Below are 22,703 nucleotides of genomic sequence, written 5' to 3' on the forward strand. Positions count from 1 at the left end.
ATATATAAAAATACAAATTTCTTCCACCGTTTAGGCCAATATGTATTCTTCTACATATTTCTGGTGAAATAAAAATGCAATAAGTGTATATTGATTGCTTGCACAAAAGTTATAGCGTCAACAAAATAGGGGATAGATTTATGGAATTTTTATTAGAATTTTTTTTTTTTTTTTACTAGTAATGGCGGCAATGTTTTTTTTTTTTTTTATCATGACCGTGACATTGCGGCGGACAGATCGGACACTTTTGACACTAGTTTGGGATCATTGACATTTATACAGCGATCAGAGCTAAAAATAGACACTGATTACAGTATAAACGACACTGGCAGGGAAGGGATTAAACATTAGGGGGCAATCGAGGCGTTAAGTGTATTCCCTAGATGTGTTCTAACTGTAGGAGGGATGGGTTCATTACAACATGACAGAGATCACTGCTCTCGATGACAGGGAGCTGTAGATCTCTGTCTTGTTGCTAGACAGAACAGGGAAATACCTTGTTTACATAGGCATCTCCCCCCTCTGCCCTTCCTCACCGCAAACGTAGGCCGCCAGTGAACATCAAGTTTGCACATGCCCGCTAGGCAGAAATTTCAGTGGGACGTATGGGTACGCCCTTTTGCCTGCCCCTGTCATTCTGCCTACGTAAATTGCCGTGCGGTGGTCGGTATGTGGTTAAAATGTTACTAAACCCAGGACCCTGCATTTACTATATCTGGTCTCCCACAGAACATGGAAATACAATTATTTTAGCAAATACAGTGCTTTGAAAAAGTATTCACACCCCTTGAAATTTTTCACATTTTGTCATGTTACAACCAAAAACGTAAATTTATTGGGATTTTATGCGATAGACCAACACAAAGTGCTACATAATTGTGAAGTGGATGAAAAATGATAAATGGTTTTCAATTTTTTTTACAAATAATTATCTGAAAAGTGTGGCATGCATTTGTAGAACCACCTTTCACTGCAATTACAGTTTTGCACATCTAGAGAGTGACATGTTTTCCCATTCTTCTTTGCAAATCAAGCTCAAGTTTTGTCCGATTAAATTGAGAGCATCTGTGAACAGCAATTTTCAAGTCTTGCCACCGATTCTCAATTGGATTTAGGTCTGGTCTTTGACTGGACCATTCTAACACATGAATATTCTTTGACCTAAACCATTCTATTGTCGCTCTGGCTGTATGTTTAGGGTCCTTGTCCTGCTGAAAGGTGAACCACCGCCCTAGTCTAAAGTCCTTTAAAGACTCTAAGCCCTTGTACACACGGTCGGAGATTCTGACGGAATGTGTCCGATCGGACCGTATTGTCGGATAATCCGACTGTGTGTGGTCTCCATCGGACTGTTTCTGTCGGAATATCCGACGGACCAAGTTTTCCAACTTGTCTATACATTTTTTTCGACAAAATGCTCCGATCGGACATACTCCGATCATGTGTAGCCTACTCCGACGGACAAATTGCCACGCGTGCTCAGATCAAATTCCTAGACCAAAGCTATTGGCTACTAGCCTGAACGTAGTCCCGTCGTAATGAAATAATGTCATCACGTTATGTACAATCGGATTTTCCGACAACTTTGTCCGACCGTGTGTATGGAACAGTTTCGGACAAAATCCAATGGATTTGGTTGTCAGAATGTCCGACCGTGTGTACAAGGGCTAACAGATTTTCTTCTAAGATTGCCCTGTATTTGGCTCCATCCATCTTCCCATCAACTATTATTATTATTATTATTATTAGAAACGCTTCTAAACGCAAAGCGTGGCAAGTCAGCCGTTTTAAATGTGGGTTACTATCTGTCAAGTTAAATAGTTCAGGAGAGGTTATAAAAACAATTAATCGTTAAAAAATCGTGATCTCGGTTCAACCCCGCTGACATCTCTATTGCAGAGTTTGCAGATTTGACTTATCTGCTCACTCAGTTGTCAAAAGAAAACAGTCTGCCAAGTTTTTAACATGAAACATTGTAGCTAACTCTTCCTTCTTAGATCAAAAGGATACACTTCTGTGCTTAAGGCTGGGTTCACATTGCAGCGGTTTATGAGAACGGATGTGATTCGCACCACACTGCAGTGCAAATCACATCCGATCTCTGTGCGATTCGATGTTTAGCCATACAGATAGTATGGCTGAATTTGCATTGCACATGGCCCAAACTCGCACAGGACCCTTTGAACCCCCAAACATTATATGTATTTTAGCAGAGACCCTAGGGAATAAAATGTCAATTGCGGCAATATTTTATGTCACACAGTATTTGTTCAGCGGTCTTTCAAACGCAATTTTTTGGGAAAAAACACACTTCAATGAATAAAAAAAAACAAAAAACTAAATAGTAAAGTTAGCCCAATTCTTTTTTTTGTTTTAATTTGAAAGATGATGTTACGCCACGAGAATCATGATCTGTCTTCTAAGAAAAAAAAATTGTGATTCTTATTTTAGCCAGAATCGTGCAGCTCTGCTTTTACAGGACAATTTTATGGTCCAGTTTATTGAGGCCCCAGCTAGGAATGATGCTCTGTTGGACCTGGTAGTCTCAAAACATGCAGAGCTTATTACTAATGTTCGTATAAAGGAACATCTTGGTTGCAGTGTCCATAATATGATTTCAGTTGATGTTAGCTGTAAGCAAAAAACACATACGGGAAAGATAAAAACACTTAACTTCAAGAGAGCAAATTTTCCAAGGATGAGGGCTGCTCTCCAGGATTTGGACTGGGAGGGATATTGGCATCAATGGGCACAGAACAGAAATGGGAATTCTGAAAACTGAATGTTTATGAACTCGCTTCAAAATATATTCCCTTGGGCAATAAGTCTAAGGCCTCATGCACACGGACGTTTTTACAGCCGCTTTTTTGAGCGTTTTTTGCAGCTTAAAAAGGCCTGTCCATGTTAGTCTATGGCTTCATGCCCACCTAGGCGTTTTTGAGCTGCAAATGGCATAGGCATTTTTAAGCTGTAAAAAAAACCCAGGACCAGTGCGTTCCGTGGCGCGGAGCTAGAGCTGTAAAAACGCGAATCGCGGGTAAACGCGCACAAACGCGCATAAACGCGCAACATATTTTTTTTGTTTTCTGAGTGCTATAGCCAAGAGATGTGTTTCTTTAAAAACGCTAACGCTAAAAACGCGCAAAAACGCCAATGCAAAACACGGTAAAAATCGAGTTTTTAACGCCGATTTTTCCAGGCGTCGGAGCTAGCTTTGCAGCCAGTTTTTTAAAACGTCCGTGTGCATGAGCACTAAAAATAAAACATATGTGGCTCACGGCCAAAGTTAAAAAAGCTATAAACAATAAGAAAATAGCTTTTAAAAAATATAAAAATGAAAGAACACTAAAAGAACTAAGCTCTGTCATTTCAAAGCCATTGTATCTAACTTTTAGGGACTCGTTAATAACTGGAATGGTACCACTGGATTGGCGTAGGGCCAATGTGGTGCCCATATTTAAAAAGGGAACAAAGTATTTACCAAGTAACTATAGACCTGTTAGTTTAACTTCTATAGTCTGGAAGATACTGGAGAGTTTAATAAAAGACCACATAGACAAGTTATTGCTGGAAAAAAATATTTTAAGCAACAGACAGCATGGATTCATGAAAGACAGAAGTTGTCAGACAAACCTGATTTCTTTTCATGAGGAGGTAAGTAAAACCTTGGACAGAGGGGTGGCTGTGGACGTGGTATACTTGGATTTTGCAAAAGCGTTTGACACAGCTCCCCACATACGGCTCATGTGTAAGGTAAAGTCTACAGGCTTGGAAAGAGCAATTTGTAAATGGATAGAAAACTGCCTAAATGACCAAATTCAGAGAGTAGTGGTAATGATTCTTTCTCTGAATGGTCTAAGGTTATCAGTGGTGTACCCCAAGGTTCAGTGCTGGGACCCTTACTTTTTAATATCTTTATAAATGATTAGAGGTCCACCGATATATCTGTATTAGAAGTCAATGCAAGTTGCCTGAGTCTCCATAGAAGCACTTTCCTCTTCTCTGGGCAGTCTGCCAAGAAAAAAGGAAAGAGATACAATGTTTACACTTTAATGAATGAACTCATCTCAGTATGTAGAGTTCTCAGTTTAACCATTTAAAGACTAAATCTTTTCTGACACTTGTTGCTTACAAGTAAAAGTCCTGTATTTTCTGCCTGAAAATCACTTAGACCCCCCCAAAAATTATATATATATTTTTTAGCAGAGATCCTAGGGAATAAAATAGCGGTTGTTGCAATATTTTATGTCACATGGCATTTGCGCAGAGGTCTTTCAAATGCAATTTTTTGGGGAAGAAAATACACTAATGATTTAAAAAAAAAAAAAAAAAAACTGTAAAGTTAGGCCATTTTTTTTCGGCCAAAAGTTTTGACTACCTGTTTTTATTTTATAGTTTTTTTTTTTATCTAAATAATACATACAAGTAAACTGATTGGAGGTTTGTTTTGTTTAACCACTTTCAGACCGGACCATTTTGCTGGTAAATGACCAGAGGTCTTTTTACACTTTGGCACTGCGCTGCTTTAACTGGTAATTGCGCGGTCATGCAATGTTGTACCCAAACAAAATTTGCGTCCTTTTCTTCCCACAAATAGAGCTTTCTTTTGATGGTATTTGATTGCCTCTGCGATTTTTATTTTTTGCGATATAAACGTAAAAAGACCGCAAATTTTGAAAAAAAATGATATTTTCTACTTTTTGTTATTAGAAAAATCCAATAAACTCAATTTTAGTCATACATTTAGGCCAAAATGTATTCAGCCACATGTCTTTGGTAAAAAAAAAGTCAATAATTGTATATTTATTGGTTTGCGCAAAAGTTGTCACATCTACAAACTAAGGTACGTTTTCTGCAATTTACGCAGCTTTTAGTTTACGACTGCCTATCTCATTTCTTGAGGTGCTAAAATGGCAGGGCAGTACAAAACCCCCCCAAATGACCCCATTTTGGAAAGTAGACCCCCTAAGGAAATTGATAAGAGGCATGTTGAGCCCATTGAATATTTTATTTTTTTGCCTCAAGCGATTGAATAATGACAAAAAAAAAAATTTTTTTTTTTTTTACACAAAGTTGTCACTAAATGATATATTGCTCACACATGCTATGGGCGTATGTGAAATAACACCCCAAAATAAATTCTGCTGCTTCTCCTGAGTACGGGGATACCACATATGTGGGACTTTTTGGGAGCCTAGCCGCGTACGGGGCCCCGAAAACCAAGCACCGCCTTCAGGCTTTCTAAGGGCGTACATTTTTGAGTTCACTTCTCACTACCTATTACAGTTTTGAAGGCCATAAAATGCCAAGATGGCACAAAACCCCCACAAATGACCCCATTTTAGAAAGTAGACACCCCAAGCTATTTGCTGAGAGGCATGTTGAGTTCATGGAATATTTTATATTTTGCCACAAGTTGCGGGAAAATTACAAACTTTTTTTTTTTTTTTTTTTTTTTCACAAAGTTGTCACTAAATGATATATTGCTCACACATGCCATGGGCATATGTGAAATGACACCCCAAAATAAATTCTGCTGCTTCTCCTGAGTACGGGGATACCACATATGTGGGACTTTTTGGGAGCCTAGCCGCGTACGGGGCCCCGAAAACCAAGCACCGCCTTCAGGCTTTCTAAGGGCGTAAATTTTTGAGTTCACTTCTCACTACCTATTACAGTTTTGAAGGCCATAAAATGCCAAGATGGCACAAAACCCCCACAAATGACCCCATTTTAGAAAGTAGACACCCCAAGCTATTTGCTGAGAGGCATGTTGAGTCCATGGAATATTTTATATTTTGCCACAAGTTGCGGGAAAATTACAAACTTTTTTTTTTTTTTTTTTTTTTCACAAAGTTGTCACTAAATGATATATTGCTCACGCATGCCATGGGCATATGTGAAATGACACCCCAAAATAAATTCTGCTGCTTCTCCTGAGTACGGGGATACCACATATGTGGGACTTTTTGGGAGCCTAGCCGCGTACGGGGCCCCGAAAACCAAGCACCGCCTTCAGGCTTTCTAAGGGCGTTACAGTTTTGAAGGCCATAAAATGCCAAGATGGCACAAACCCCCCCCAAATGACCCCATTTTGGAAAGTAGACACCCCTAAATTTAGGGGTACACTAGTGAGACTAGGTAATAAATGGCGGGTGCCCTGAAACTATAAAAAAATAACTAACCAACCAGCGTCACCTGTAACAGTTATATGGTGATCACTGGTGAAAGGGTTAACTAGGGGGCAATCAGGGGGCTTTATGCGGTAGTATATGGGGGTCCCTGGCGCTATAAAAAGCTGCGGCGAACCTAAATACCTACCTGCCTAACTAGCGTCACCTGTGACACTAATACAGCGATCAGAAAAACGATCGCTTATTAGGCTGGGTTCACACTGGAGCGATGCGGGAACGCCACGAATGCGCGGCGGGTTCCCGCATCGCATGCCTCCCGGCGGCAGTTCACACTGCCCTATGCGAACTGCTGGGAGTGTCAGTGAAATGTTACTGACACCCCCAGATCAGTTCGCATATCGCAGTGCGATCTGCAAACTCGGATCGCATGGTGTGAACACCCATGCGATCCGATTCTGCTGCGGGCCAAAAAAAGGGTCCCGTGCGAATTTGCGGCGGGTGCGGCGGGTGTGGCGGGTGCGGCGGGTGCGGCGAATGGCTGAACTCGAATCGCACAGAGATCGGATGTGATTTGCACTGCAGTGCGGTGCGAATCACATCCGTTCTCATAAACCGCTGCAATGTGAACCCAGCCTTAGTGACACTGGCGACGGGGGGTGATCACGGGGTTAAACCTTTATTGGGGGGGTTAGGGGGGTACCTTAGAACTAAAGGGGGCTAACCCTAACTGCCCTAACAGTTATTAGTCACAAATGACACCCGCCGGGTGATCAGGGGGTTAAACCTTTATTAGGTAATAAATGGCGGGTGCCCTGAAACTATAAAAAATAACTAACCAACCAGCGTCACCTGTAACAGTTATATGGTGATCACTGGTGAAAGGGTTAACTAGGGGGCAATCAGGGGGCTTTATGCGGTAGTATATGGGGGTCCCTGGCGCTATAAAAAGCTGCGGCGAACCTAAATACCTACCTGCCTAACTAGCGTCACCTGTGACACTAATACGGCGATCAGAAAAATGATCGCTTATTAGGCTGGGTTCACACTGGAGCGATGCGGAAACGCCGCAAATCCGCGGCGGGTTCCCGCATCGCATGCCTCCCGGCGGCAGTTCACACTGCCCTATGCGAACTGCTGGGAGTGTCAGTGAAATGTTACTGACACCCCCAGATCAGTTCGCATATCGCAGTGCGATCTGCAAACTCGGATCGCATGGTGTGAACACCCATGCGATCCGATTCTGCTGCGGGCCAAAAAAAGGGTCCCGTGCGAATTTGCGGTGGGTGCGGCGGGTGTGGCGGGTGCGGCGGGTGCGGCGAATGGCTGAACTCGAATCGCACAGAGATCGGATGTGATTTGCACTGCAGTGCGGTGCGAATCACATTCGTTCTCATAAACCGCTGCAATGTGAACCCAGCCTTAGTGACACTGGCGACGGGGGGTGATCACGGGGTTAAACCTTTATTGGGGGGGGTTAGGGGGGTACATTAGAACTAAAGGGGGCTAACTCTAACTGCCCTAACAGTTATTACAGTCACAAATGACACCAATGCAAAAAAAAAAAAAAAAAAAAAAAAATGACATTGGTGTCACTGTGACTGGGGGGCAGGGGTAATTGGGGGGGTGATCGGGGGGTAAAGGGGGGGTGTGAGTGTGCCTGGCATGTTCTACTGTGTGTGTAGAGTGTTGGTGCAACTCACCGATCCGCTCTCCTCCGTGTCGGAACGAAAAATACCGACACGGAGGAGAGAATACATCACTTCCTCTCCTGTGTTTACATTACAGGAGAGGAAGTGATGTCACGGGGGATTCCTATTCGTCGGGAGCGATCGCGAGGGGGTGGCCATGAACGAATGGCCGTCCCCTCGTCCGGGATCGCTCCCGCACGAATACCGACCGCCGCAGGCACCGGGCGGGGGCCCGATCGGGCCCCCGACCCGCGGGAGGCAAGGGACGTACATGTACGCCAATATGCCTGCCCGTGCCATGCTATCGACGTACATCGTCGTGCGGCGGTCGGCAACTGGTTAATAAATGTTTAAATGTAAGACATTTTCTGTATCACTTATTAAAGCGGGAGTCCACCGGGACTCCGCGTTTTTTTTCTTTTTAAAAGCCAGCAGCTACAAATACTGCAGCTGCTGACTTTTAAAATAGTGACACTTACCTGTCCAGCGCGCCCGCGATGTCGGCACCCGAAGCCGATCTCTAGATCATCTCTTGAGTGCTGCCACCGCCATCTTGGATATGGGAATCAGGAAATGGAGCCTTTCGGCTTCATTTCCCGGTTCCCTAGCGCTGTGCAATAAGGACGGTCCCCGCTGCCTCTGGGATCTGTGTGTTTCCCAGCAGGCAGCGGGGCACTTGCGGAAAGGGGCGGGCACTTGCGGAAAGGGGCGTAATCTACGCCCCTTTCCGCAGAGAGCTATCCCGGAAGTGGGTGCAGATACCTGTACTGTACAGGTATCTGCACCCCTCTCCCCCCTGAAAGGTGCCAATTGTGGCGCCGGAGGGGGGGAGGGTTCCGATGAGCGGAAGGTCCACTTTAGGGTGGACCTCCGCTTTAAGGCTGCTTTCACACTGGAGCGGGCAGGCGTGGATGGTAAAATGCTGCTAGTTTTAGCAGAGCTTTACCATCATTTTAGCGGTGCTATACGGCTGCTAGTGGGGCGCATATAACCCAGCTAGCAGCCGAGGAAGAGGTTAAATGCGCCCTTGAAACACCGCTGCCAAATCGCATTGCATGCGCTTCGGCAGTGGTGCCCATTAATATCAATGGGCAGGAGTGGTGGAGGAGCAGTACACACCACTCCAAACGTGCTGCTTGCAGGACTTTTTTTAACATCCCGCCAGCGCATCGCCTCAGTTTGAAAACTCTCTGTCTTTCACACAGACTGCAGGGGAGTCGTTTTGCAGGCACCTTACAGGCGCTATTTTTAGCCCAAAAGCGCCTGAAAAACGCCCCAGTGGGAAAGGTGTCTGTTAGATTTTATGAGATGAAGGGGGATAAAAAAAAAAAACGGCCTAACTTATCGGCCCAAAAAAATTGGCATCATATATCGGCTGCCATGATTTCTAAATATCGGCATCGGCCAGAGAAAAACCCATATCGGTTGACCTCTATAAATGATATAGGGTCTGGGATTAAAAGTAACATTTCTGTCTTGACACCAAGCAACGCAGTGGAATAACGTCCTTTCAGGATGTCCCAAATTTACAAGCCAACCTCAATGAACTGTCGAATTGGGGGACTATGTGGCAGATGAGGTTTAATGTTGAGAAATGTAAAGTTATGCACTTGGGGGCTAAGAATATGCATGCATCATACATCTTAGGCGGAGTACAACTGGGGGAATCAATAGTGGAGAAGAATCTGGAGGTTTTGGTAGATCATAAGCTCAATAATAGCATGCAATGCCAAGCTGCATTTTCCAAAGCGAGCAAAGTCCTTTCTTGTATTAAGAGAGGTATGGACTCCAGAGAGAGAGATCATTTTGCCCCTGTACAAATTATTAGTAAGACCTCATCTGGAATATGCAGTTAAGTTTTGAGCACCAGTTCTCATAAAGGATATCGGGGAACTGGAGACAGTGCAGAGAAGGGCAACCAAACTGATAAGAGGCAATGGAGGAGCTCAGCTATGAGGAAAGATTAGAGGAACTGAATTTATTCAGGCTTGACAAGAGGAGATTAAGGGGGGATATGATCACCATGTATAAATACATAAGGAGTCCATATAGTGAATTTGGTGTTGAGTTATTCACTTTACAATCAACACTGAGTACAAGGGGGCACTCTTTACACCTAGAGGAAAAGAGATTTCATCTCCAAATATGGAAAGGTTTCTTCACAGTAAGCCCTTGTACACACGGTCGGATCGGACCATTTTGTCGGATAATCCGACTGTGTGTGGTCTCCATCGGACTGTTTCCGTCGGAGTATCCGATGGACCAAGTTTTCCAACTTGTCCGTAAAATTTTCCGACAAAATGCTCCGATCGGACCTACTCCGATCATGTGTAACCTACTCTGATGGATAAAGTGCCACGCATGCTCAGATCAAATTCCTAGACCAAAGCTATTGGCTACTAGCCTGAACGTAGTCCCGTCGTAACGAAATAACGTCATCACGCTATGTACAATCTGATTTTCCGCCAACTTTGTCCGACCGCGTGTGTGCAAAATCCGTCGGACAAAATCCAACGGATTAGGTTGTCAGAATGTCCGGGGGTGTGTACAAGGACTAAGAGCTGTGCAAATATGGAATAGACTCCCTCCAGAGGGGGTTCTGGCCAGCTCAGTAGATTGCATTAGGAAAGGCCTGGATTCTTTCCTAAATGTACATAATATAACTGGGTACTAACATTTATAGGTATAGTTGATCCAGGGAAAATCTGATTTGCCTCTCTGAGATCAGGAAGGATTTTTTTTCCTACTGTTGCAAATGGGATCCTACTTTTATGTTTTTTTTGCCTTCCTCTGGATCAACTGTGGGTATAGGATTGGGTATATGGAATTGTATGATATATATATTTTTTTATGGCTGAACTAGATGGACTTGTGTCTTTTTTCAACCTGAATAACTATGTACCTATGTAAATATGTAATAGAGGGGCTGGCATAGTTTTATATATATGGGTTACCAAACCCTTTAAATTACACACAGGTGGACTCTATTTACTAATTAGGTGACTTCTGAAGGCAATTGGTTCCACTAGATCAGGGATATGCAATTAGTGCACCTCCAGCAAAACTACAAGTTCCATCATGCCTCTACCTCTGGGTGTCATTCTTTTGGATGTCAGTCTTGCTATGCTTCATGAGACTTGTAGTTCTGCAACAGCTGGAAGTCCACTAATTGCATATCCCTGCGCTAGATTTTAGTTAGGGGTATCAGAGTAAGAGCCCTTTCACACTGTGCCACCTAGGGTGTCAGCGGAAAAGTGGCACTATTTTTAGCGCTGCTTTACCGTTGCTTTAGCGACGCTATTCGGGTGCTAGTGGGGCGGTTTTAACCCCCCCCCGCTAGCGGGCAAAAAGGGGTTAAATCCCCCCGCAAAAACGTCTCCGCAGGTTTTGCCGGTGGTATAGCAGCGCTGCCCCATTGATTTCAATGGGGAGGAGCGAGAGTTCACTGCTCCAAAGAAGCAGCTGGCAGGACTTTTTCTGACACCCTGCCAGCGCACCACTCCAGTGTGAAAGGAGCAGCTGTTTTAGGGTGGTTTTCAGGTGCTATTTTTAACACTATAGCACCTGCAAAATGCCCCCAGTGTGAAAGCCCTCGGGTCTAAAGGAAGCTGAATACAAATGCCAGCCACACTTTTCCCATATTTATTTGTAAAAAAAAAATTGAAAATCATTTAGAATTTTCCTTCCACTTCACAATTATGTCCCACTTTGTGTTAGTCTATCACATAAAATCCAAATAAAATAAAATTTATGGTTTTGGTTGTAACATGACAAAATGTGGAATATTTCAAGGGGTATGAATACTTTTTCAAGGCACTGTATAAACTGGCAAATACCTTTTCCCATCTGCAGTATATAGCAGTCTCGTGACTTCTATCAGTGTCTGGTTAAAGCTTGTAGAAGGAGTTTCCAATCTCCTCTGACTGTCCTACGAGGCTGGAGGACCCCTGACCCTCTGTCTGGACAGTGCTGATTGTCCCTTATCACATGCACCTTCTCAAAAAAAAGGAAATCAACTCTCTAGCAATACACATCACTTTGAGCATGTGCAGAGTGCCTCCAAGGCTCTGTTCTATCAGCAGATGGATTGCGGACAGTAAAAGAAGGGGAGGATCAGAGAAGACAGAATCAAACAGCCTTTTTACACAATGCGGAGGATGAACCCCTTAGGTTCCACAGTGAGTATAACAAGCATGCTTTACTGCATATACAGACTGATTTTACTGTTGTGGGTTTAGTAACACTTTAAACTGTGGAGGTATGCACATGCTGCGATCACAGCCTGAAAAAAAATGATCCCATCTGTCACGTTTGGCATGCTGTTCTGTTTGAGGTAATTTGTTTGTGCAACAACCGCCACTCAACTGTGTGTGTGTGTCTGGAGTAACAACTCGGCTGTACAGGCTTTATGGTTAAAACAGGTGGTGGAGAGGTGATATAATGCCCTACACTGCCTGACAAATACTAGAACACAACAATAGAAAGAGGGCGCACCGGCCTAGTGCATTATCTTAGTAAACCATTTAATATTAAAACCAGAAGAAATGTTATACTCACAAATGCAAGTGTATAGAAGCTCATAAATGAATCCCAAAAGCAGAATTGTCTAATCCACAGCACTAAATCCCTTACATGGGAAGAAGCACCACAGGTCTAGTATCGCTGACACATTTCAGGGGCTGTCCCCTCTTCATCAGAGCCCAGCTAGGGCTACCAGGAGCAGCAACAGCAGCATTTTGCAGGAAAAAATAAAATGATTTTAGCACCTGAGCGTGCATTCATTTCAATTGCCTGGATAAATTATTATTTTGGCCAATAAAATGAATTAAAGTGATACTAAAGTCTCAGTTTTTTTTTGTTTGTTTTGAAAATAACAAACTGTTATACTTACCTGTTCCGTGCAGTGGTTTGTGGACAGAACAGCCCAGATCCTCCTCTTCTTAGGTCCCTTGTCGGCCATCCTGGCCCCTACCTCCTGACAAGTGCTTCCACAGCCAGCAGCTTGCTATGGGGCATCTAAGCCACTGCTATGTGTGTCCATTCAGAAATGGAGCCACTGCCTGGCCCCACCCCTCTCTCTCTTCATTGGCTCACTGACTTTGACAGCAGCAGGAGCCAATGGCTCTCAGACAGCTGAGACTCTCATGCATATCGCTGGATCAAGATGGGGCTCAGGTAAGTATGAGGGGGGCTGCGGCACACAGAAGCTTTTTTTTGCATTAAGATAAAAAAAACGTTCTGCCTTTAGAACCAACGTAACATCCGAGTGATTGATGCGCCTAAACGCGTTACTCGAGTTTACAAGCGCCAAACATTTTTTCTGCCAAAACACTGCTGCCAGGAGGAGATGAGTCTAGGAGAATTAGCAAAACTGTGTGCATGAGGCCTGAGCTGAACAGCACCATTGTGTGATTACAGGGACTTAGGGATGCCGCAATCAGAGCTCTCCCACAGGAATCCAACATGACAAAGCTGATAGTAAAGCTGGCCATATATGGATCGAAATTTTGTCGGTTCAGCGGGGACTGGCCAAATTTCGATCCATGTATGGGGACAGTGATTGTACCAGACTGTCAAATAAATGCTGCTCGATCAGCTGATGAGTGTATTCTGAAGTAGGGGAAGTCTCCCCGCTGTCAGTAGCTCAGAGGAAGGGATTACCCCATCCACATCAAGTGTGTGCATGGTGGAGTGAGGTCATTTTTTCTCGCTGGTTGAATGGAAAAAATTGAATCCGTCTTGTGGAAGCACTGCGACAATTGGACACTTAGCGCCTATGGTGGGCTGTAATATACTGTTTTTGGCTGCTGCATGCTTCTTTTTCATCATGTAGATGTTTTCTGGATGGGCACAGTCCCATATTTCCTGTTTTTCCATGAATATCATTGCTAATGGGAGAGTTTCATGACCTTCTCATTCTGTTAATTGGGATCATACTGAACACCGCTAGGACTGTTGTGGAACCCTTTGTGGCAGTGTTGTCCAACCACTACCCAAACCTGGTTTGACCACTTCAGCTCCGGCAATTTTTTTTCCCCCTTCACGACCAGGCCATTTTTTGCTATTTAGCACTGCAGTACTTTTAACTGGTGATTGTGCAGTCATGCAACGCTGTGCCCAAATGAAATTTGTATCATTTTTTTCATACAAATATAGCTTTCTTCTGGTGGTATTTGATCACCACTTGGTTTTAAATTTTTTGCGCTATAAACAAAAAACCGCCTGAAAATTAAAAAAGACAAAATCACAATATTTTTTACATTTTGCTATAAAACATATCTAATAAAAAATGAAAAACAAAACAAATTTCTTCATAAATTTAGGCCAAAATGTATTCTGGTACATGTCTTTGGTAAAAAAAAAAACCCTACTAAGTGAATATTAATTGGTTTGAAAGGCATGAAAGTTATAGTGTCCACAAACTATGGTATATATACTGGAATATTTATTTATTTATATATTTTATGCTAGTAATGGCAATGATGACAATTGGACACTAACTGACACTTTGTGAGAACTGAAACTTACATTACCAGTGACACTAATACAGTGATCAGTGCTAATAATATATACTGTCACTAATGACACTGGCTGAGAAGGGGTTAACATCTAGGGGCAATCAAAGGGTTAACTGTGCTGCTTTTACTAAGATGTTACAGTTTTTACTCCCTGAAAAAAAAAACAGCCATATCGCTGCACTCTTTAGAGAAACCTATGTTGTTTACCAACACAGTGCTCTCTTCTGTCATTCAATCGGCGGGTCCCAGCTATAAACCATTGGCCGGGACATGCCAACAAACTGGGCCCACAGCCAATGGCAGCTCGGGTTTCCAGGTGCGGGGCACATGAACGAGTAGACCCGGAAGAAAGTCCCGATATACAGGGCCTGTACTAGCTGCCCCACCGCATGTACTGTGGCGGGTCAGCAAGTGGTTAGTTAATACCTTAGATAGACTTGTTGTAGTATATCTGCTTGTTGCCTTGTATTGACTCCCACACCTGCCCCCAGGGAGAGTTAACATACACTTTTGACCATACAACTGTGCCTTCCCTTATTTGGTGTTGGACTTCCTCCACTTACTTCCCTCATTTCCTAAGCCCTTGTACACACGGTCGGAGAATCCGTCGAAATGTGTCCTATAGGACCGCGTCGTCGGATAATCCGACTGTGTGTGGTATGCATCGGACTGATTCCGTCGGAATATCCGTCGGACCCAATTTTCCAACATGTTGGAAATATTTCCCGACCAACTGGTCCGATAGGACATACTCCGATCATGTGTAGAGAATTTTGATCGGACCAAGTGCCACGCATGCTCAGATCAAATTCCTACATCAAAGCTATTGGCTACTAGCCTGAATGTAGTCCCATCGTAACGAAATTACGTCATCACGTTGTGAAAGATCGGATTTTTTCGCCAACTTTGTCCGACCGTGTGTGTGCAACAGTTTCGGACAAGATCCGACGGACAAAATCCGACGGATTTGGTTGTGGAAATCTCCGACCGCGTGTACAGGGGCTAAGAAGTGGGATGTGCTCCCCCGAAACGTGTTGAGGAATTGAGCGATTACCTATCCATGGAAGACACCTTATCTACTAATTTGCTCCGAGAATTAAAGTTATTGTGATATGGTTTGGTGTCACTAATTCTATGGGAGGTAATTGAAGGAGGTTTTTTTATGTACACAGTATATATATCCATGCATGTATTCATGTGATTTTATGAGCGTTGCAATAATAAAAAGTTTAAGATTTTAAATTTGTTCATTGCTGGCACCTCAAAAGTCCACCTTGTTTTTCTCACTTTTTGACTGTGTAAATAGAATGTTGGTTCCCTTGGCAATCCCTCGGTTTATCAAACTTTAGTATGCTCGTAAAGGCTTGGCTTGCCCCTCTCTCTAATCATTGGCTCACTGGCTGTGATTGACAGCAGCGGGAGCCAATGGCTCCCGCTGCTGTCCCAGCCTATAAAAAGAGAGAGACCCAGGACAGCCGAGGCTCTCATTCACATTGCTGGATTGAGAGGGGACACAGATGAGTAGTGGGGGGGGGGGGGCAGTGGGGGGAGCAGCACTTTTTGAGTAAAAATGTTGTTTATTTAGGCCAAAATGATTCTAGCCCTCACCTAAAACAACCCATTCAGTTTAAAATGAAAAGCAAAACATTTGCGTATAGATATAAAAAAATTATAAACACCTTTTTTCCCCTTTTTTATAAGTGATCACATAATCTTTGTTCTGAGCTGCATAAGTAACTCAGAGAGCTGGGGGAGAAGAAACAGCAACACACTGGTCTTCCCAGTGAACGGCTTTGGGGGGGGGGGGGGGTGTCAAGACTAGTTTGAATGTTTGATCATAGGAGGAGAGCAGATTGAGTTCTCAGCAAAGCCTGACCACGCTGTGGTCTTGGAGCTCAAGCACACTGCAGAGCAAGAAAAAATAGCTGCTTTTACAGGCATTTGAGCTTTTATTTCTCTGCCTAAAAGCTTGAAGAAGTTTGTGCTTTTTTGTGCTCTTTTGTGCTTTTTTGAGCATGAGGTTTTTTTTTTCACTAACCCTCCCATAATTTTTCCATTTTCGTGTGCGTTTTTCTTTCACTTTTTCACTTAGGCATCATTTCTGTTAGAAAGCTCCTCTCAGAAATGCGAGTTTGGTGAGTTTTCTTTCTGTCTGTAAGCTCATATGGCTGTAAACTCCTGAAAAAGCCATAGTGTGCATGGACACATTGGGTAACATGGGAGCTCAAAGCCTGTAGGAGCCGCTTCTTTGAGATGCAGTGTGCATGAGCCCTTATACCTAGTCAGTTTTCAGTAGGAAAGCGGAGGGACTGTCAGGAACACCAGGGATTTCACACAAAGAGAACAGGATACTTTGTCATACAAGTACATGGTTCAACAGACCCATATCAGGAATATGAAATATTGGGTTTACATATTCTTTGAACTTTTTTGCATTGACAGTATTAAGAGTGCATAAAAACCTAAACCTAATACATCTTTATTTTACAGGCTTCATTTCAGAGATCTAACAGTCATGACAAAGTTCGAAAAATTGTGGCAGAGGAAGGACGTACTGCCAGAAACCTGATTGCATGGAGTGTCCCCCTGGAAAGCAAAGAAGGTGAAGGTACAGCTATATTTATGAGACACATTTCAAAGTTTTTTTCCATTTTATGCTAACAGTGATCCATTGAGAGGGTCCCTTCAGCCTCACCTTGTTTTCTTCCCTTGTGCTATTTACACTGAAAGAGGACTAAACTACTGCCGTGTACACACAACCGGACTTTCCGGCAGACTAGGTCCGAGGGCTTTCCCGACGGACTTCCGAAGGACTTTCCGAACTAAGGGACTTGGCCACAAACAATCACACTAAAGTCCGATGGATTCGACTGTGATGACGTACGACCGGACTAGAATAAGGGCGTTCATAGCCAGTAGCCAATAGCAGCCATAGCGTCGGTTTTCATCCGTCGGACTAGAATACAGACGAAAGGATTTTTCGACCGGACTCCAGTCCGTCAGAAAGATTTGAAACGTGTTCTAAATCTAAAGTACGTCTGATTTTTCGACAGCAAAGGTCCGATGAGCCCACACACGGTCGAATTGTCCGACGGATTCGTTCCATCAGACCTTTGCTGCTGAAAAGTCCGGCCGTGTGTACACGGCATAATTCTTGTGTTTACTACTTGGAGGACTAAAGTAACCCATGGCAGTGTAATAGCATTCACAGCAACATCAATATTCAGCAATAATGGAATAAGGTTGTACCACCAGATTACACCCGTAGTGTTCAGTTCTGGATGGGGTCGGATACGACCTCTGGATGTGCTTTAGAAGCATTAGAATTGTGTTTTTTTCCTCTATTTTTAAAAGTAGAAAACCCTGTTAAAGAGGACCTTCTGCGTACCCCCCCCCCCCCCCCATTTTTTTTTTTCTTCCATCGCTTACTGTCTGTTGTTTTAGGCAGAGTTCAGATACTCACCCAGCCACCAGATCCCACATTGACCTGACATCCTTCTGTCAGCAGACACCGCTGTGTCCTGTGCTGCCATCTTTCTTGTGATGACCCATCGGCTCGTCTGGGTTCAGCCGGTGGGGCCTCGCAATGACCTACTGCTAGCCTACCCCTCCTCCTACATCTGAATGAATGTTTCTGGGCTGGCACACCCTGGTGGCGGGAGGAATGCGCGCTCCTTTTTGAAGCTGTCTTAGCTGCCCACAGAGCGGCTGAGACAGCATACCTTCTACTGACCAGTGTGATGGATGCCCCACAGATGTACCTAGCCTTGTTTACCTAGATGTAAGTTACTATGTGTTTTTATTAATATACACTTTACATTCTAACTCGGAGGCGCCTGCATTTGTTTTTTTCTTGCATATCTTGGAAACCGCTTCTGCTTCCCTGCCAAGGCTGGCCCTGAATCAATAGACTATTTTTAGGCTGCATAGCAACCCACTGGCCACTTGAACTTCAGAACTATAGGATCTGTTTCAGTACCAGCGCCACATGTATACTTGCATGTTTATTCCACTATACAGCATGATGGCCATTCATCTAGTTTCCTATTTCTTTCCTTTTTTCCTTTTCTCTTAAATAAATTAATACCTTAAATATAAATAAAACATAATAAAATAGAATAAAAGTAAATAACATAATTTATTAATCAATATAACTAATTACATCATTGATTTTCCTGTCCATTCTATCCGTCTCTCTCTACTCTTGTATAGATTGACATTTAAATGATATAATACAATATACTCCTATTTCGTAAGATCTCTATTTGGATAAACAAAGGGCCCTTCTTATTCTATCTATAAGTTTAGCGGAGGTTATTCATAGTAAAGTTCACAATTACCCCCCCACTAATACTTATAAATATGTGATTGGAACACAAATACGATTTCAACAATTTTTTTAAACATGCTTTTGTTTATTTGTAATTTATGATTTATATATCAATTGTTTTATATGCACTGTTATGTTTGAAACATATGACATTTTCAATTTAATTGTATTTAACTTAATTATTTTTTTTCCTTTATTTTCCAAATTACACATTTTTTGTAGTTCTATTATTCATGTTGGATATTCACCAATGGGGATGCAGGTTGTGGATGGTTCATTGGTTAGGTGCCTCGCAATTCTGCATCTCCTTAGGAGTGCTCCCTCATGGGTTCCTTGTTTTGATTTGATTGTGCGTATGGGTGGTTTTAATAAGTCACCTTTGATTGGCCTTTTACCCCTATATATGTGCATAGAGAAACAATGGTACATTAGCTATGATTAAGCATCGTCCCACGGGTGAAACGTGTTAGTTATTGCCCCTATGCCTCTGCATTGTATGGACTGACTGTATGGATTTCATATTGACACAATAAAGGTGTTGAATCAGTGTGTGGCTGTCCAGGAATCTTCTTACCCTTTGACCAGCCCCCTTTACCCCAAACATCGTACACAGACAAGATGTGGGAATATGACCAAAGGAATGACTGTTTATTGAAACTCAGACACATACTTTATACCCCACAGGAGGATATTTTCCTCCTGATCATATTACCCTAACAATGCAAACTGTAAACAGGACTATAATTAACATAACTAACAATGGTCTTAATTAAACAGTAAGTTGATCAACAAACATATAACGTCCTACAATAATTGGGTAACAAGTTAAAGGGGTTGCAGATCCTCAAGGTTTTTCACTTTAATGCATTCTATGCATTAAGGTAAAAAACCTTCTGTAGTGCAGCAGTCCCCAGAATCCACCTTTTACTTACCTGAACCTGATTGTTCCAGCGTCAGGGATGAGCACAGCAGCTCCAGCCGCTGTCTCAGGTCCTCGCTGGATAGATTGATAGCAGCAGGAGCCATTGACTCCCGCTGCTGTCAATCAAATCCAGTGACATGAGAGCTGGGGGGCGGGGCAGAATCCTGCTGTCTGTGTCTATGGATGCAACAGTAGGACTCGGGAGCACGCCTGCACGAGTGCCCCCATGGAATGCGGCTCTCTGTGGGGGGCACTTGAGAAGAGGGGGAGCCAAGAGGGGGATCGCAGGGAATCGCAGGGGATCGCAGGGGGATCACTTCCTCTCTGGTGGTGCGTGGTACAGTGTGGCTTCCTCTCTGGTGGTGCGGATACAACGTTACTCCCTCTCTGGTGGTGCGAGTACAGCGTGGCTCCCTCTCTGGTGGTGCGGGTACAGCGTGGGTCCCTCTCTGGCTTCCCCTAGGACAGTACTCTGTTTTTCTCCTCCTTTAACACTCAATTCCTCTGCTTGGTTCCAGGTTCCAGGCCCCCCAGCCGAGTGCATGCATGCTGGGGGTTGTAGCATGGTGTCTGTGGACACACTGGGGCTGCCAATCTTCAGGGACTACCTTTCCCATGATACCCCCAGTGTCTTCTGATTGGCCCTCTGCTGTGGCCAATGATGGGGAAGGAAAAAGCACGCAGGAAGCTGGGCGACGACACGGTGAACCCAATTAGAGCCGCTCTCTCTCTTCTCCCTTCAGCTGACAGGAGAAAGGGGAGAGGGGGGCGAACGGGGGAGATACACAGACAGCCTGCAGCTCACCTCTCCCTGTCACAGGCTTAATCTAGGCTTACCTGTAGGTCAAAGTTGGTTGTAAGGGGTTACAACCACTTTAAGCATGGAGTTCACCAGAGCATCACAGGTTGCCACTGGAGTCCTCTTCCACTCCTCCATGACAACATCGCGGAGCTGGTTGATGTTAAAGACCCTGCGCTCCTTTACCTTCTGTTTGAGGATGCCCCACAGATACTCAATAGGGTTTAGATCTGCAGACATGCTTGGCCAGTCCATCACCTTTACCCTCAGCTTCTTTAGCAAGGCAGTGATTGTCTTGGAGGTGTGTTTGGGGTCGTTATCATGTTGGAATACTGCCCTGCAGCCCAGTCTCTGAATGGAGGGGATCATGATCTGCTTCAGTATGTCACAGTACATGTTGGCATTCATGGTTCCCCAAATGAACTGTAGCTCCCCAGTGCCGGCAGCACTTATGAAGCCCCAGACTATGACACTCCACCACCATGCTTAACTGTAGGCAAGACATACTTGTCTTTGTACTCCTCACCTGGTTGCCGCCACACACGCTTGACACCTTCTAAACCAAATACATTTATCTTGGTCTCATCAGACCACATGGTTCCAGTAATCCATGTTCTTAAACCCCATACACACTATCAGATCAGATTTTCTGCTGATTTTTGTCTTCAGATTTGCCAAAACCATGGAGTGCAAGGGCCTGCCTGATTGCATACAAACTGAAACTCCTAAAGTTTGACCTCATATTATATGGTTTTGGTAAATCTGAAGGAAAAAAATCAGCAGAAAATCTGATAGTGTGTATGGAGCTTAAGTCTGCTTGTCTTCAGCAAACTTTTTGCAGGCTTTCTTTCATCTTTAGTAGAGGCTTCCTTCTGGGACGATAGCCATGCAGACCAATTTGATGCAGTGTGCAGCGTATGGTCTGAGCACTGACAGGCTCACCCACCACCCCTTCAACCTCTGCAGCGATGCTGGCAGCACTCATACTCATATCTCTATTTCCCAAAGACAACCTCTGGATATGGTGCTGAACACGTGCACTCAGAATGGCGAGGCCTGTTCTGAGTGGAACCTGTCCACTCCGTTAAACCGCTGTATGGTCTTGGCCACCATGCTGCAGCTCAGTTTCAGGGTCTTGGCAATCTTCTTAGAGCCTAGGCCATCTTTATGTAGATCAACATTTCTTTTTTTCATATCCTCAGAGAGTTCTTTGCCATGAGGTTCCAGGTTGAACTTCCAGTGACCAATATGAGAGAGTTAGAGCAATAACACCAATTTTACATACCTGCTTCCCATTCACACCTGAGACCTTGTAATACGGACGAGTCACATGACACCAAGGAGGGAAAATGGCTAATTCGGCCCAATCTGTACAATTTCACTTAGGGGTGTACTCACTTTTGTTGCCAGAGGTTTAGACATTAATGGCTGTGTGTTGAGTTATTTTGAGGGGACAGCAAATTTACACTGTTATACAAACTGTACACTTACTACTTTACATTGTAGCAAAGTGTCATTTCTCCAGTGTTGTTACATGAAAAGATATAATAAAATTTTTACAAAAATGTGAGGGGTGTATTCAATTTTGTGAGATACTGTATTCATACCCCTTGAAGTTTTCCACATTTCTCTTTCGTTCACAGCATCTTCATCTTGACCTTAGGGTTATATCGCCCCTTTAGGAGAGGACTAGGCAGAAAGTGTTAAAAACAGCAACACTTGCACAGTACCAGGGGGAGGTCCTACTGGCTATAACCTCTCACACTGCATACAGCAGCTCAGTTTTTTTCTTCCTAGTGAAGGGAAAGGACCTGGCTCCCAGTGGGACAATTGGTCCTGGGAATTTTCTTATTTTTTCTGCATTATTGATTCCTGTGATCTACAATCAACAGCCGGGCTGGGTGACAGGCTAGATAATATAGATCCTGGTAGTCTCCCCAGCCTGGCCATCGAGCATGGGCAGACCCTAGCTAGGCGCTGGGTCAGCCACGACATGCCCCATCTGATCCAGTGAGCTATATGCTCTGGGGCACACATATGACTGGGCTACTGCTGTCTCTGTCACAGTGTGCCGTGGCTGACAGCCATCCTGTACTGCTCGGGTGATGGGTCTGTCTGTGGAATGCGTCAGCAGTCCCTGCAGGAGGGGAAAGTATGGTTCCACCTGTCTCAGCAGGATGGAGCAGCTGGGCATTCCCTGGGAGGTCGACTAGGGGGTCTCTCACTCTCCCTTTCTTCTCTCCCTGTCCCTTCCCTCCTCCCCATGTTATGGGACACTGTGTGACTGGGCACATGGGGCTGCCGTGCACATA

At 44.0% G+C, this 22,703-nt stretch overlaps 1 protein-coding gene across 6 annotated transcripts in view; it reads left to right on the top strand.

Moving 5' to 3' along the window:
* Positions 1-22,703, top strand: part of SCAPER (S-phase cyclin A associated protein in the ER) — a 399,576-nt gene that overhangs the window by 5,061 nt on the left and 371,812 nt on the right. For 2 of the 6 annotated variants that reach the window (XM_077472441.1, XM_077472438.1), the window contains exons 2-3: positions 11,902-12,000; positions 16,831-16,948. In XM_077472441.1, the coding sequence (XP_077328567.1) occupies positions 11,971-12,000; positions 16,831-16,948 (148 nt within the window). In that variant the 5' untranslated portion in view covers positions 11,902-11,970. The remainder of the gene's footprint in view (positions 1-11,901; positions 12,001-16,830; positions 16,949-22,703) is intronic. The other 4 variants (XM_077472440.1, XM_077472439.1, XM_077472442.1 and 1 more) reach the window with 4 other exon arrangements.

Source organism: Lithobates pipiens, unplaced genomic scaffold, assembly GCF_037356315.1.
Source record: "Lithobates pipiens isolate NorthernLeopardFrog02 unplaced genomic scaffold, aLitPip1_a1.2 Scaffold_8, whole genome shotgun sequence".
Classification (NCBI taxonomy): domain Eukaryota; kingdom Metazoa; phylum Chordata; class Amphibia; order Anura; family Ranidae; genus Lithobates; species Lithobates pipiens.